This window comes from Gambusia affinis, linkage group LG13 (genome assembly GCF_019740435.1).
Source record: "Gambusia affinis linkage group LG13, SWU_Gaff_1.0, whole genome shotgun sequence".
Classification (NCBI taxonomy): Eukaryota; Metazoa; Chordata; class Actinopteri; order Cyprinodontiformes; family Poeciliidae; genus Gambusia; species Gambusia affinis.
Window position 1 is genome coordinate 11,197,599 of NC_057880.1, and position 16,092 is coordinate 11,213,690.

A 16,092-nucleotide genomic window follows, 5' to 3' on the forward strand; every position below is an offset into this window, starting at 1 on the left:
ATGCAGCACTGTATAAATGTCTTAGATATAAGCAGAGCGATAACTGTGTTTGATATTAATGCTAGAAATATGCATTATTATATTTTTTCCATGGTGTATGAACATCAAGCAAATCAAATACATAAATCACTACCATTACAAGTCTTTGGTTTACTGTGGAGCCCCTAAAGAACCCCAAATCCCAACTTGAGACCTATTAGAGGAGTCTTCTATCACATCTATAGAGAACAACTCCGTTCCTGGCAGGGGGTGGAGCGATGACTTTGTACTGGCCAATTAGGGAACAAGAACGGACTTTCCCGTGTTGTGATTGGATCGGTGGACCATGCTGCTAGAAGAAACAGGAAGTGTCATTTGTTGTTCACAGGAAAGAAGATTGGACATTGCACTGTAGTCGGAGTATGAAAAAGGCATCAGTTGTAAGCTTCAAGCTACTAATTAATGTAACTAATTGAACTATAACCCTTTTTTAACAGTAAATTTTGCTCTGAAATTGTTTCTTGTTCTAAACATAGTCTCTTCGGATTCGATTAGAAACTTAACTTAATTTTTGGACATTTTAAGCTGTAGTTAAATTGAAGGTGTGTTTAAGAACGTTGAGGGCCAATACTCACTTTCACAGATTACGGTAGATATCTTGCGTGCTTCGGCATAAATTGTGTGATTTATTTATTTATTTTTAAACGGCACATGTTGCATTTTCACACCTGCGCAGTCACGGTGAGCTTTATGCTCAATTAATCACGCAGGTTTGACCAGGAGCTAGTCTAATGAGAAACCAGTCAAATGATTGACGAGCATGAGGAGTCTGCCAGCCATTTTTTTTTTAACAACACAAGCTGCTTATTGTTTGTTGTTCCTCACCGTGAAAAGCTGGGTAAACATCAAACATCCGAGCAGTCACTAAGTAGACCGAGTGTTACTGCGCCGAAATACGGCAGCACCAACAACACGAAGGACATTATTTTTTAATCAGCGCAGGCGATTAGCAAAGACCATTATTGCCAAAGTCCATTATTCTATCTTGCGAGTCTATTTGCTAAATGGCAGACAGTGTGTCCAACGCTTATCCAAAGTGCACTGTACCATTGTTTGGCTCAGAAAATTTCTCGCCTTTATTGTCAGTTCAGGCAAACCCCTGATGAATACAGTGAGAGCTGCAAGAGTAGAAACAAGAAAGTTGAAGCAGACGCATTTGTGATCACATACCATGACAGATGTGCTGGTAGTGGTGTGCGTTTGTGTATTGGGTGGGGGGGTGAGAAGAGGTAATCTTAAAATAAAACAAACAGACCTTTAAATCTAAAAAACAAAAACAATACTAATCAGTGCAAAAAATATATTGTCTTTCAGTTAGTGTTTTTCTATTATCACCTGGTGGTTCACATAACAATAATAAAAACAGTCTTGAAATTGTTGAAGCTCACACTCTCAAAATCAGTCAATTGCTTGTGCTGCCTGACTAACAGTGCATAGCTTCCCAAAATTTTGTTTGCTGTCCCAAAAGACAAAGACTTTGAGAGACAAGTACGGTCGAGGTTGGAATCACAAACAAGATCTTTTTTCCCAAGCTATGAAAAAAAATAGTAATGTTTAGGATAAGGACTTTAACTGAAAATAATTTCAACATATGAAAGGTGTTTTAGCATCATATCAACAAAAGTGATATATTGCAGGGCAATTTTGTTTTATGTACTAAAGTATATATTTCTTTTATTTATAAATCTATTATTTCACACAATCAGTGCATTCATCAACATTAAGCAGTGCAACCAGTATGTAGAAACTATACATATTTTGAGTTTAATCATATTTTGAAGCATATATTTGTATGTTTTTTTTTGGTTCTACAGAAGATAAATAATTTAAAGTTTAAATTATTTTTAAAATGTATGTACAGCTTTGTTTTTTAAATGCTGAAAAGTTGAAAGCGAATGATAAGTATTTTTGTATCATTTCAACTTTTCACATCAAGGTTCTTGGAAGTAAAGGTTGCTTGCAGTCAATGTGACCTTTATTTATTATAACCCCCATCTCTCAAAATCTCACATATAACATAGTCAATCATCTCTCAGTCCCTCAAAGTAAAAATAAAAAAGGAACTGCTGTCTGGTTATTGCCAGTATCCATCTCAGTCGTCAGAAAAGCTGCACGTTTTTGCTGTTGTTAAGGGCTGGAAACCAGAATCCCATTGGAGTTGCACCCTAAGGAACAAATTTAATGCTAGAAAAACATCCCGGCCATCAACCAAAAATGACGGATTGAAAATAATGTCGAGCTATCTTGGGAATCCCCCACCAGACAAGGGAACAGACTGCATTGTTTTTCTCATTTATGTGATATATAGAACAGAAAGAGAGGAAAAAATGGGCGATTTATTGGTTAGATAGGCGTATTCTATTCCATGCACAAAAGAAATATTTGAGAATAATGCGGGGATCAAGTCACATCATGACATTGTTGGAAGGCTAGGTGTTCAGATATGCAAGTCATCTTGTGTTGGTGGCATGCTTGGTTTTCAATAGATCACTCAATGCAAATTTTTCATGGAAAATTGTGAAAGTTGCCGCATGAATATGTCAATAAGCAGGGTGTAATTTGTTCTTCATCGGCAGGGCAGCGAGATGAAGAAGCAAGACGAGAGCCGGTGCACTCAGAAGACCATCTCATTGCTGAGCCCCCTGGGGACGATCCAAGTCAGTGGATGTGAGAATGGTGTGCACACCATCCAGATCCTAATGGATGTCGCACCTGCTGAAAGGTACTGTACAACAGCCGGGCTGGTGACGTGATAAACAAAGGTGTGAAATTTACAGGCAGACAGAATCCACTCCTGTGATGGAGTGCCACCATTCCTCATTGGAAGCAGGGCATTTTTGTAGATCCCACAAGAAATATCCGGGAGAAAGTTGGGCAAATATGAGCAGGCACTAGAAATATGAGGGGCACTAGAATACTGTTGGGCTCGAAATTAGATTTCTGATGGCATGTGGTTGTGATTCTTCCTGCAGTATATTTGAAATTTCAGAAAAATAACTTGTTTATTACCCTCAAGGGAGTTGATTAGAAATGATGTCTGGGAGGTCAGCTAAGGCCACAGGGAGTGTGGCCTGTTCTCTCCTGTTTCTTTATGTTTCATTCAAGTTGTATGCAGTAGTTTGGAGTGTCAACTGACACTCAGAAATGTATTATGTGGTTGCATTTCATGGCCTTCCCATCCCTCAAAATTGTCAGAATATAGACATTCTTACTGAAGCGACTGAAACTGATTAAAGTCAGCACTAATAGATACTTACTCCTTAGTTTTAAAGGTCCACGTCCTACATCTTAGATTAGTTTTGATTAGATTGAAATTAAATATCCATGTTTCACAGATTCACATTTGATAAACTTGAATGATTTGGGAAATTAAACCATTTCAAATGCATCCGGATAAGAAGTTATCCCTTTCAAAATGTCCGTTTAAATTCTAATTTATGGAAACCCATTAATGACCTTGTATATTACACCTCAACATGTGTTTCCTCCTCGACTGTCTGCTATTTCCCAAAATTCATCAAGCAGCAAAAACACTCCACTTGTTGTTAATGAGTTGAAGTGAGAAAATTAATAATATGGAATTTTGATTATGGAAGATGTCCTGTAACCATGCGCGGGCACCTTTCTCCGTCGACTTGCGAACGGGGTTTAATTTGTGCGTTCAGGTTCAGTAAGAATATGCAAATGAATTTAATGATTCGCATCACTAGATCATTCCTCAGTTTAATATCATTTGCGATGTCGGTCATAAGTGGGAGCGATCGCATCACTGTCTATATGTTCTCCAAGGTGAGAGCAAGAAATCGTTAGGAAAATGTTTAGATTTTATCTTGGCCAGTAGAATATGCTGTCAGTGTTGTAGGAGATGGTGAAGCAGAGCCACCTCAGATATGTTGAGTTACTCTATGTAAACAGGCATTAAGGGAGGCGAGATAAAGTGACAAAATACCAGCTTATCTTCGCAACTGGCTTTTCATGTAGATCTCAGAAAAGCCTGGCTGTAGCTGTAATAGTTCAGATCAGGCATTTCCATTGATTTATTTATGACATACTAAACAAGGCTCTTGCCAGCTTTGGATGTGGTGTTGCACAGGCTTAGGAAGTCACTGTGATAAATGACCTCTAAGAACATATTTTGGATAAGAAAATAGATAACATCCATGCATAAAACAAAGAAAGACCTACAGTGCATTTATAGGTTTACAGAACCGTGTATGTGTTGTTTTTTTTGTTTTTCTTTGTGTGTGTGTGTCTTGCCATGGCAGCTAAATCAACACCATGGTGGGTCTGAATCCCTTGCAGTGTCAGGTCAGATTTCTTCTGCCAAACAGGAAAAGTGAGATATTTGTCCTGTTGCACAATTGACTCTGTCAATTTAATAACTGTATCTGATTTAAGCAATTATGTGGACAGGCTACTACAGTAATAAAAAGACAATCAGGACCCCAAATTTATACCCTTGTGTTGCCATTTTGTTTGTATCTGTAAAAAACATTGTTCATACCATATACCTGAATTACTGAATGCCTTTTTAAAATTATTTAATAATTTTTATTTACGCTCTTGTTAAATTGTCATAAATATTAAGGATGAGAAAATATAATAAAGATAGACAGGACTTAATTACTTATTATTACTTATTATTTGTACCAGAGTTATCAAAATAATCAATTCTTTAAGGATTCATCAAAAGCGGTAAACACATTTCCAACTCCCAAAGTTGGAAATGAGTATAAACTGGTAACGTAGCAAATATGCTTGGAGAAGAACCTTTTTGGCTCTCATTAGCTGAAAAGGCAAACGTTGTTCTTAGGTATTTTGTGGCAGATGAACAGGAAGAGCCAAAGATTACCAACAAGCCATGGCTACAGAGCAGGAACTGCAAGAGCATCCTAAAGCCCAAAACTCTGATGTAGGAGAAAGATTTAAAAAACTCAGTAATGTTCACGTATCTGCAACAATGAAGGAGTGAATATGCCTGATGGCATATAAATATATAAACACATAGATAACAATCTATATGTTTAAAATATTAGCAACATGCTGATAGCATGTAGTATGTTTTACATCAGATCATATCTCCCCATTGAGAAGTGTTTCCCACCACACAGTGACTCCATCCTACCATGTGCATAGTTTCATCCCCATTTGAGTGGCTGAGCGAGAAATAAAAGTCAAACCGACCAGTTTACGCCTGTCTGGTACTCCTTGTTTCAGTTGTAAAAGAATTAGCAGCTAACCGGCTAAAATTAAACAACAAGCTCAAAGAAATGTTAGATCCAGACTGAACCAGATATTTTAAGTAAAAACTAATCAGAACTTGTGGCAACTAACAACGCTGAGAGAAATTGAACTAGGTTGTTGAATTATCTGATCCTTGTTTAGATTGAATGTACACATTCCATAAAACAAACAAACAAACTAAAACTTCTATGAAATATTATCTCTTCTTTTGTTTTTCTAAACAGAAAAGTCAAATTTTTAAGTGTTTATTTTCTAAGTATATGCCGACTTATCTATTGCCTAATGGTTTTGTCCTAATTAATCCAATATTGGCTCTACATATAACTTTTTTTTTTTTTGTCAGAAAGAATACAGCAACACTTCATACCAGAAAAGTAAGGTTCAACATACTGAAAAAAATGTTAGGGGCCAATCAGTTTGTCTCTTTGTATGACGCTCTTATTTGGGCTCGAGTTGGAGCTGATCCCCGCAGGACATTTTATAACCACGATACCTGCTTTGAAAACCGTCAATTAAAGTTCATTTTCTGTGACTTACTCTTAATCTGCTGTAAAGAAACGTGCAGCCAACTAACCCAAGGATCAAAACCAGAATAAATTAAAATTAAAATATTCGCAAGATTTAAAATAGGTACTGTTTTGAATTGGTGATGAGCCATACCAGCAACAATGGTAAACAAAGGAAAGCAAAAGGAAAATTATAAAAGAGGAAAAAATAATAAGATGATTTAAGGGTAATACTTTTAAGAATATTGTTTGGTGTTGAAGCAGCTTTAGCACAAACAAACAAACAAAAAAAAAAGCATTTCTGGCATTGATAGATAGATATTGATAAATGCCATTATACCTACCTAAACGCCCTTGAAGTATTGCTTACACACCGTGACCGTCAGCTCTTTATAATAGAAATGTCTCAAGCCCCTTTTGCTTCCTAACTGATCTAAGAAGCATTTCCTGAAATCAGCCTCCTCTGCCAGTCTAACGACAGCCCTGAAGGCGCCATCAGATGAACAAATTCATTACATCTCAACAACCCCTGTTGGGGCCTTAACACACCAGCCTTCCTTTTAACCATTTTTACCCCTTTTTAGTTTTTAGCATTGCCTCGGCAGTCACAGAGGAAAAAAAAAAAAAAAAAAAAAAAAGGTTTGCATTTTGTTTACAGGAGATTACGGCTATCTGAAATATGATTCTTCTTGCCTCATTCACACAGAGCACAGACATGCAATACAGAGGAAATCATGGAGCACTTTTTTATTAGGGTGAAAAATGAAAAAAGGTCTGGACTCCTGCCCCGAGACATTTTGTGAGCATATTATTTTACAATGCTTTGATCAATTTGTCTGTCAAGCTGGCTGAGATGTGGGGGAGTGGGAAAAAAGCAATTTAGCTTGTGAGGTCCTCAATAGAAATGTACTACAGGAGCTGGTGTATGACATGTTGCATTAGAACCTGAGTAGCCTTTATTGCCTGATAATGTCGCAAGGCAATGCTGATATCAATCACCCTTTAACAGCCGTATGTGATGTGTTTTTATGAAAAGAAAAAAAATAAAGTATGAAGCATTTCTTGGAAAATAATTGATTTAATTCTGAGCTGGGGGAGTTCTTGTTTTAACAACATAAAAATGTTGAGAAAAAAAACTGGCACAAAATGTGTTAGAAGCTAAAAATTGTTAAGAGCAAGCTCTTTGCATAAGCCTCTATAGAAAATTGTAATTAATTTTACACGGATAAACACTTCTCTCTCATTTGCATATAGATATAAACAATATATTTGTGCATGCGAATTCCCTGCACACTCAGGTCATGTGATCAGCCTAAAATCCTAAGTGGCTAAAACCAAAATTATCATTATACTTACCAGGCCATAAATCCCCACCATCAACCCCCCCCATTTTTTTTTCTGACACAAAGCCTTATAAATCTGTGTCTGATTTTTTTCACATTGCACATTGTTTTTAGTTAATGATTTTCATCTGTTTGTTGTTGCTGTGATAGCGGGGAAATGTACCATATGCTCCGGCAAAAGACAAATGATTAGCAAATGAAATTCTGGACAGCTGTCTGACTGAAAGCGTTTGGTTGATAGCATTCTGCTACCATAATTAGCTTAAGCTTTGGGTTAATTAACTTTCTACCTGGATATGCATAATAATAGCATTCTGTAGAAAGCCAAGGAGCTTTCCAGTATATCAGCTGCAAAGGCTTGCTTTTTTTTATTATTATTTTGCATTTCGGCGGCATATTTCAATTTCAAGAGGCGATTTAGCTCGGGAGCATCATCAAATATTGTAGATTTTACTCCCCAAGTCAGATAATTCTGAAACAATAGGAGTGCATTATGTGGCAGAAATGCCATTTCTGAATGCAATTAAAGCGGATGAAAGCAATCACAAATTTTTAAACGCCTTTGTCTAGCATGAGGCCTACTTAAAAAAAAAAAAAAATAACCATCAAGAGGAGAAAGGAGGCAGGAGAACCCCCAAGTCCTTCTATAAGAGGCCTTTGAGACTGAAGTGAAGTACAACAGTAATTAGTCTTTTGTATAAATTTGCTGGCCATGGTCATGATTAGTTAAGCATATGAGAGGACTGCAGGACCGCACTGTTCTTAAGGAGGAGGGTGTTAAAGTCTATTTATCACCAGTTATCCTCACAGCTTTCCATTATCACCGACAACACTGGATGGGGCCTGAGAACAGCCTAATTGTTCTGAGGTGGAGTGTTTTTGTGTCAAACCCGTCACCCCAGTCGCATTGGCATTCATAAGCAGCCAGACATTTTCCATCTACCCAGCTCTAATACCCAAGCTGTCACAACAGCTTTTACACACTACCACTGCTGGTGTGAAATATCTGAGGTGATGCATTTATCGTTTTTCTCACACTCGTGTTGTGTTGTGAATCAATGTCCTGCTTTGCGCTGAATAGCGGTATGGTAAATGTGTTTCCCTGGTTGGGGTCTGTTTACATGATGTGCTCACACGTCGGGAAACCACAACCACAACTTATTTTCCACTACGGTTCCTTTCTGGATCTGTTCTATTTAATTTGACCAAAGGCTTTGCCAGACCAATTTTAGGATGTGCTGTGTCCTGGTAAACTTCCTAGATTTTATCCAAACGTCGCAAACAGGTTTCTAAGATACACTTTAAAAGATAAAAAAGAAAGTCTGAGCTTGGAATGAAGATTTAAAGGAATAAGCAAAGACTAAAGAATTGTGTACAGTGCAGTTTTTTTTTTTGCAGTTGAGAAGCCAGAGGTATGTGTTGCTGAAAATTTATATTATAATGGCAATATCAGTTACAGTTGACCCATTTTTGTCAGATTTCTTTTCTTCATCTTTTTAAATCTGCTTTTGCAATTTCCTCAGCCGTCTCTGTTAGCTTAAAAGTTTCTAGGGCAATAAAAATACACACAGGGTGTGGTCATTGAGGGAAGTCAGGGTGCATTCCCCTGGCCAAATACATTATTGATATACACAGGGTCAATGAACGACATTTGAACTCTAATAACTTACTGAGCTACAAGCCAAAGCATTCCTTTGCGATTGCAATATTGCACACATTGATATTGCGATGACAACTGTGATGTGATATATTGTGCAGCCCAAATATTAAGCAAGGATAATATTCTAACAGTACGATCATCTTGTATTGAAAAAGTCTTGGAGCTGGTGGCTTAGACCAAAATATATGTTTTGTGAATCGGCTGTCCTCTGCTGTGTTTTTGCATGTGTACTGGCACTTTTCTGAATTTGGAGTACATAGATAAAGCTTAAATACTAGAACAGATATTTGATTTAAAAATGTGTGTGCATATCATTAGATCCAAAACACATGCACTGAGAAGGGTAGGAATAATTTTTCAACATGCCACCAGAGCTCATTTTATTCCAGTGCCAGTGGTGTTGTCTGACTTGCAATAACACAGACAAGTGAGTGACTATGTATTGAAAAATGGTGACAAACCTTTGGTTCATTCCATCTTTCTTTCTCCATCATCACATCAGCTTAACACGTAAGCTTAATGTTCCCTAAAAGGCAGACTTTAGCAATAGCCGGGAATCCCCTCAGGTAAATTTATATGTAAACGTAGCTTCTATATTTGGACATTTGGGTTATTATTAAATTTTTTTAATCTTGTACCAGTCTTTGTCTAGCACAGTCTTTCTTTCTCTAAATACACATTTGTGTGCTAAGTAAACTGCTTACATTTGTAACTAAAATGCTTCGTCATACAAACCGCAAACTGCTGAAATATTGAATGAAATCATCAATAAAGCAGTGGGGAGACTTTTTGACGTACTCCCTTTAGAAAAGATATATGAATTATTCATTGTGTAATGATATTCAGATTATTTTTTTGTTCTATTTTTATGACCGCCTCAGAATATTGTTTTGCATGTTTTGAAGTGTAGTACTCAGCTGCGTATTCATTAAGGTGCTGCTCCCACTGGCCCTTGGACCCATCTGTGCTCTATGTTTGTGCCCCCGTCTCCTGGGATCCTCCCAATCAGGCTGCATGTGCCATTTCCTGTGTAAACCAACACCTGTGCAACACACTACCTGTAAACCGCCCACGCAGACGAGACACTGACATTCGCTCTGATAAAATTCTGCAAATGTTGTGATTTTCCAAAGCAGAACCTCCAGGGTGAGCCCAGAAGCCAAATGAGAGTTGCCGCTCAGAACTAAAAGCAGCTCCTGCATTTTTTTGTTCCCCCTCCCTTTTCTCTGCTGTCGACCGTGAAGTTTCTCCAACATGAGGCAAGTTTGTTTTAGAACTTGATTGGATTCTGTATCTGCAACGCACAGAAGTGTATAGCGTGCGACATACCACGGCAATATGCAGAGAGATGATTCCGCTCTGACATCTTGGAGAGGAGTACGAGTCAATTATGCCCAAGTGTTGTTATTGCTTATCTTCCTGTGGCACCAAACAAGGATTTAGTCAAGGATTTAGGGGTGAGGGGGCGGCGGTGGGGATCATGGTAAGCGGTTCACAACAAAACACTCAAAACTCTTGGGAGCGGGCACTGATTTAAAAATAAATTACAGAAGACGAAGCGCTAACACTCAAGGGCCCTCAACAGTGCTGGCGTACACAGGTGAAGATTAGCCTCCTCCCTAATCAGAGGAACAAGGCAGTAATTTGCTCTGAACACAGACAGTAATTAGGACTTGGTGACACTGGATTCCCATAATGCCTTTGTGCTTGACGTGGTCAAATTTTGACAGAGGCTATCCATGCAGGGTCACTGTCCCCTCAGTCTCCTGGCCCTCTTCAGCTGAGTCTCTAAAAGGTCCCTGCAGTTACAGGGGATCCCTAATGTACTTTATGCCTCCCTCACTGGCTCCTTACCATTCGGGTAATTGGAATCTCTTACTGTGGCACTTGAGAATAGAGGCTAAAAACGCTATTTGAAACTGCTCAGTACTCTGTTGTAGATAAACATTGCAGCGTTGGGGTGTGGATACACTACATAATGGAGTAAGAGTTAAGGCTCTGGTAATACATGCCTTCACTGACTCCTGTGGCTAGCCAGCTGGGAGAAGACCTAATTGTTGTGTGCTTTGTTGCCTCCTCTGCAGTATTTCACCACCACCTTTATGTATTGGATTGAGCGTGCGGCCTCTTCGGTGGACATTTGCTAATAAGAGTTGCTGGATATCAGGAGAGCAGTTTATCTGGCCTAGTTGTTTTTATTTCGAAACAGCTGAGCACAAAATGTTCTCTCTTTCTCTCTCTCTCTCTCGCATAGTGGAATAGGAAGCCTTTCTTAAAGCTTACCAGTACTGAGATAGGCATCTGATCTCAAATGGTTGAACGCTCTGCATCGAGCAAGTGGCTTACAATTGTATCACACCCTCTTGCTCAGAGACCATCAGGATCTTGACATTCATAGAGACATGCTGTATTTTTTCTCCCTTTTTAGACAGTCATTTTAGGCTTTTTTCATGCTCTCTTGAGTCTTTGACGTCTCTGAGTTAAGTATCTGCAGCTATAAGGCTGAGGAAAAATATTGAACGGCTCTTGGCCTTTTCTATTTCATCCTCTGACCCGCCATGTTACCCATGATCGGTGAAGGAGAACTCTGGCAGGCTGTGTCAAAAGTGACAGCCGATCGAGTCGGGATGAGCGCCATCACGCTTCAGAGGATGGAGGCTTCACTTCGGAGTTTTTCCCCTTTTTTGTGCGATACACCATTACACCCTTCGCCAGATCCCTTTCAATTAGATCCTGTGGTTAACCTGTTTCATTCTTACATCTGTAGCTGATAGAAAAAGTCTTACTGAAGTCTTGTGCAAGTGGAGATGCCAGATGTTTCCAGGAAAACTGACAATTTTGATGCCAAATATTCTTCTTTTTTTTTTTGTCTTTTTCTCATTGTTTCATTGATTGATGGAATAACCTTCAACATTACATAAATGCTCAATTCATTCTTTATATTAGAGTTGGAAAATAGGTGGAACTCCAGATGACTCCCACTTTACGCAACAATGATTTATGGTAATTGGAAATTGATTGTGACAGGAGCACAGTATTAGAAATTTTCTCAAATCGCTATCTCGTATCAGGGGAAATATTCTTTTTAGTGCAGCAGATCCTCTGCTAGTTTGGAATTAGTTTCTTATTTCCTTACCTGTGATTGAATAGAAAATGGCCAAAGGACACTCAAGAAGTATGATTTATGCAGTCAAAAGATAATGAAAGAGCAGTTCTACTTTAACCTGGTTTGTACTGTTTATTTCAACTGAAATGCAATTATTGAACATTTTTTTCTTATCACAATCAAGCACAAGCTTGTTACCAATAGCAAGTTACACCAAAAATATTAAACAGTTTCCAAACTGCTAAAGTTTTCTTTCATGCTAGTCTTTCTTGCATTATTCCTACATTTTGAAGTCATTTTAATGAGATGTCAGAAAATATAGTGATGTTAACAATGTTTTCTTGGCATGCATGGTGCAGCATCACTCCACCCCCCATCACCTGTCGCTCTGCATTGCTGGTCACCACCACGTAATCTTGTAGCACTGTTTATAAAATCATCATAGTTTACAATTCCAATGTATTTTATTGCAGTGGGATGTTAACATCTAGAATTATTCATATTTAACCAATAAATGTGAAATATGAAATGAGATAAATATCTCTTAAAAGTTATGCCCTTCTCAATAATAATCAAATAATATATGCTTTGTCTTTACAACACTTAAATTCACCTTACAATTGCTGTCCAACTTCTTCATGTTCCCACTGGTATTTAAAAAAAAATATATTTAGTAAATAGCTCCAAGGCGGGCCTCCTTCCCATCACCCAAATCTTTAGCTCCTTCCACAGACTCCCTATCAGATTCAAATTGAGTCTCTGGTTGGGCCACTCCGAAATATTAATATTACTTCCAGTCAAAGGTAAAATAAGCAAGATTACCCCAAGTTTACACAAGTTGTTAATCAGCTTATATTAGTGAGCCTCAGGGTTACTCTATGAAGAAAATAGCAGAAAATAGCTTTAATGTTGTGCCCACAAAGAGTTGATTTAAAACTTACTACTTATTTTAACATGTCATGTTATATAAAAACAATGCCTTAGTAAATATCAAATATAATAAATGTGTGTCATTATTATTTATTTTGTGATATTGCGATATCAAGATAATTTTACTTTAAGTAAGAATCTCAATTCAGTAAGAGTCTCAATTCCATCCATGCATGCGTTCATTACTTAAGCAAAACAAGGATAAAGTTTGTATTTCTTACTTTATTTCAGAAAATAATGTCAAATTTCATGTAAAAGGCTTGGTAATGTGCCAGTCTGGCCTCTTTAAAGACCATATGACGAGGGTTGACTTGTGATGCACTGAAGCGTCTGGAAATGTTGCAGGAGCTCCATCTTCCACAGCCCATATGCTCTTTAAAAACAATCCCCCATTGCACCAAGAGGTGACAGACTTCAGCTCCACTGATGTTGTTCCTTTTTCACTTATTTATTTATATTTGCTGTTGTTTACCAACCATAACATGTCCTGCATTACATTAAGTTTTACCACTGTCAACGTTGTGTCGCTGAGGCAACTTTTAAAGCGAAAGGCGGAGAGGAAAAATTAGCTACGGTGACAAGTCTGAAGCGCAAGCAAGGGAGGGGGTCAAAGGTGCCAAGCCTTAAGCAAAGGTGCACCAGCCTTTGTCCGGTAGATTGTAAGGGCCTGCGGGTCCAACAGGAACATTTCCACACACAATATCCCCGAGCTGTCAGTGTGCAGCGTCTGGAACATCCTCTCAGAGAGAAAGAGGAGATGTAGAGGGGTAGAGGAGGAGGTAGAGGTGGGAGGATGCGAGTTGGTGGTGGTGGGGTAGAAAGGGAATGGTGGCCTGGAGATCCTAGCCGAGAGAAAGTAGGCGGGGGGCGCGGGGTGGTGTTGGGGAGCCAAAAGAGCTGGTGTGGGAGGACAGAGAAATAGAGAGGGGGCGAAATGAGGAGGGAGAGCTAGGGGGGAAGGGGGAGGGAAGGGATAGAAAGGAGAGACAATGACAAGTAGGGGCTGGCTGGGCACTCACCCATGCCGACAGAGATTGCCATGAGCCATGGCCATTGTTTGAGTGGGTCTCAGCGCAGAGCCCGCTGGTGGGTTTCCGAGTTCTCCACCGCTCGGCTATAAACTGCTGCGAGGTTTATTTAGAAATGAGAGTATTTACACCTTTTACTGTATTTACACCCACTGGTAAACGGCACCCAGGAGATTTCCATCACACAGCCACAAACTAGCAGGCAGAGCGGCCCTCTGAAAACTGACCTGCTCAGTCATAACACTCCAGTAAACCTCGGCTTCACATGTCCAATATAAAACGCTGCTCAAACTGTGACCTGCAGAAGTGTAAAAACACTTTAGGGCCACGTTGTTACGGCAGGCGGGAGGGAGACAGCCTGTGTGTTTAACAAAGTAAATGTCTATTATTAATACCGTACAGGATAAGCCAATTTTAAAAAAAAGGGGGGCACTTAAATGGCGATATTATTTATTTATAAGTCCTGTACACCAGTTAATGGAATTGGCGGCCTGCTTTAGAATCCGCAACACAGCTTGTGGTCCACTTTGGAGTAATGCACATGCTAAGAGAGGACCTTCCCAATAGGGTCTTTAAGTGTCAAATATGGGTCAGCCTGCTTGCGTTGACCTGGGGGGTGGTCAGCAGCAGAGAGAAACTCAGCTGTTAAGTGATGCCAACTCAACCATCGGCAAATTCCTCCAAGCATCTACTCATGCTAAGATGCACGTCCAAGTGCAGTGCTGTACTGGCCAGCTCCGGTTTGTCCAAAAAGAAAAAATAAATAAATCCATTTATTCTTGTCATGAACTCTAAACAAAGCCCAAGCAGAGTTGAAACGGTTGTTAAGGCTTCTAACTTTTTCTGACTATTTCTAAAACCCCCCTTTTTTGTTGTAGTTATTTTTGAAAAACTATCTGTACTGTTTCACAAACTCTGCCCCTTGTGATTCCTCTTTCACTTTGTGCTATACACATACACACACTTAAAATCTGTTGTGAGACATTTCTGGATTTCTTCATGTTTTGCTCCAGTTTTTTTGCTTGCTGCTGCAGTTTACCTGCTGCTTTTACAGTGGGTAAACTTGTAAGTGTTAAATGCCTTGCAAAATATTCATGCCATTGTCATTTGTTGAACATAGTAGTGCAAATTTATACAGTGGGAGATGAAAGAATAGATGTTTGGAATAAGCCGGAACCTGAAACTTTTTGTCATTCTTTTTTATCCAAGTCATACCACTCATTCTCAATTACAAACAATATTTCTGCATTACTGTTGAGTTGAAAATTAATTGTCTGACCAGAGCACCTTCTCCTGCATGCTTACCGTGTCGCCTGCAAGTAAGTTTCAATAACTTAGAATATTCAATCCCATTCAATTTACCTTTTGTAATTCAGTTCTTTTTCTTAACCCTATAAATCTGCCTATAGGAAATGTTTTTTATTGGTCTTATATAATATTCAGAGCCTAAATGTCATGTTCTAATTAGTTGTAAGTGGAAAATCATAATTAACAAAACCACGGGTTTGAAAGCATCAGCCTGTGTGTAATTAATCTATACCTCGTGTTTGCTCACTGAATTGAGTTTCTGACATAAATGAACTTTTTGATGAATACAGTGAACTCCCGATATTCGCAAAGGTTACGGACCATAATCACTTGTGAATGGCTAAAATCTGTGATTACTTTAGACCCTCAAAAACGCTTACAGCTGCCTGTTTTAATCGTTTGAATATACCCTAATATGCATAAACACTCGCAGTGTAAATCATTTTGGCAGTATGACAGAAAATATCTACACTCTTCCTTACTTCCGCTCTTAAGGGCACAGCCAATCAGCACCAAGAAAAGCATAGCTAATGGATTGGCTGTTCAACAGGCACCAGCCAATGGCTTATCAAGTAGCACTGTGTCCAGTTGTTCAAGCTTCCTAAGCATTTTCTTTAGAATATTTTAGATATGCATTATGCACTAATATATCTAAAATATCTAAAATAACCCTAAATCTATTCTAATAATCTAGCCCTTCCACCTTATTTAGCTGAAAATAAGTTGGAAAATAACTTATAAGTTGGAGTCCCATTCTACAGGAACATCTGTGTTTAGGTGGGGCTCCACTGCATTCCGATTTATTGAGATGCCCCTGAGATCCAAACAGGACATATTACAGCTGTCTTCAGCTCTTTTTCCACACCATTCTTTTATAAAAACGGATTTCTGGAGCATACACATTGTAATTGTCCAGTCAACAGATTCT

General features: G+C 38.7%; 1 protein-coding gene across 3 annotated transcripts in view; it reads left to right on the top strand.

Moving 5' to 3' along the window:
* The first annotated feature begins 322 nt into the window (after positions 1–322).
* Positions 323–16,092, top strand: part of mgmt (O-6-methylguanine-DNA methyltransferase) — a 101,587-nt gene continuing 85,817 nt past the window's right edge. For 2 of the 3 annotated variants that reach the window (XM_044136500.1, XM_044136497.1), the window contains exons 1-2: positions 335–443; positions 2,616–2,761. In XM_044136500.1, coding sequence (XP_043992435.1) covers positions 402–443; positions 2,616–2,761 — 188 coding nt within the window. In that variant the 5' untranslated portion in view covers positions 335–401. Of the gene's footprint in view, positions 444–2,615; positions 2,762–16,092 lie in introns of all 3 variants that reach the window. The other variant, XM_044136499.1, reaches the window with a different exon arrangement.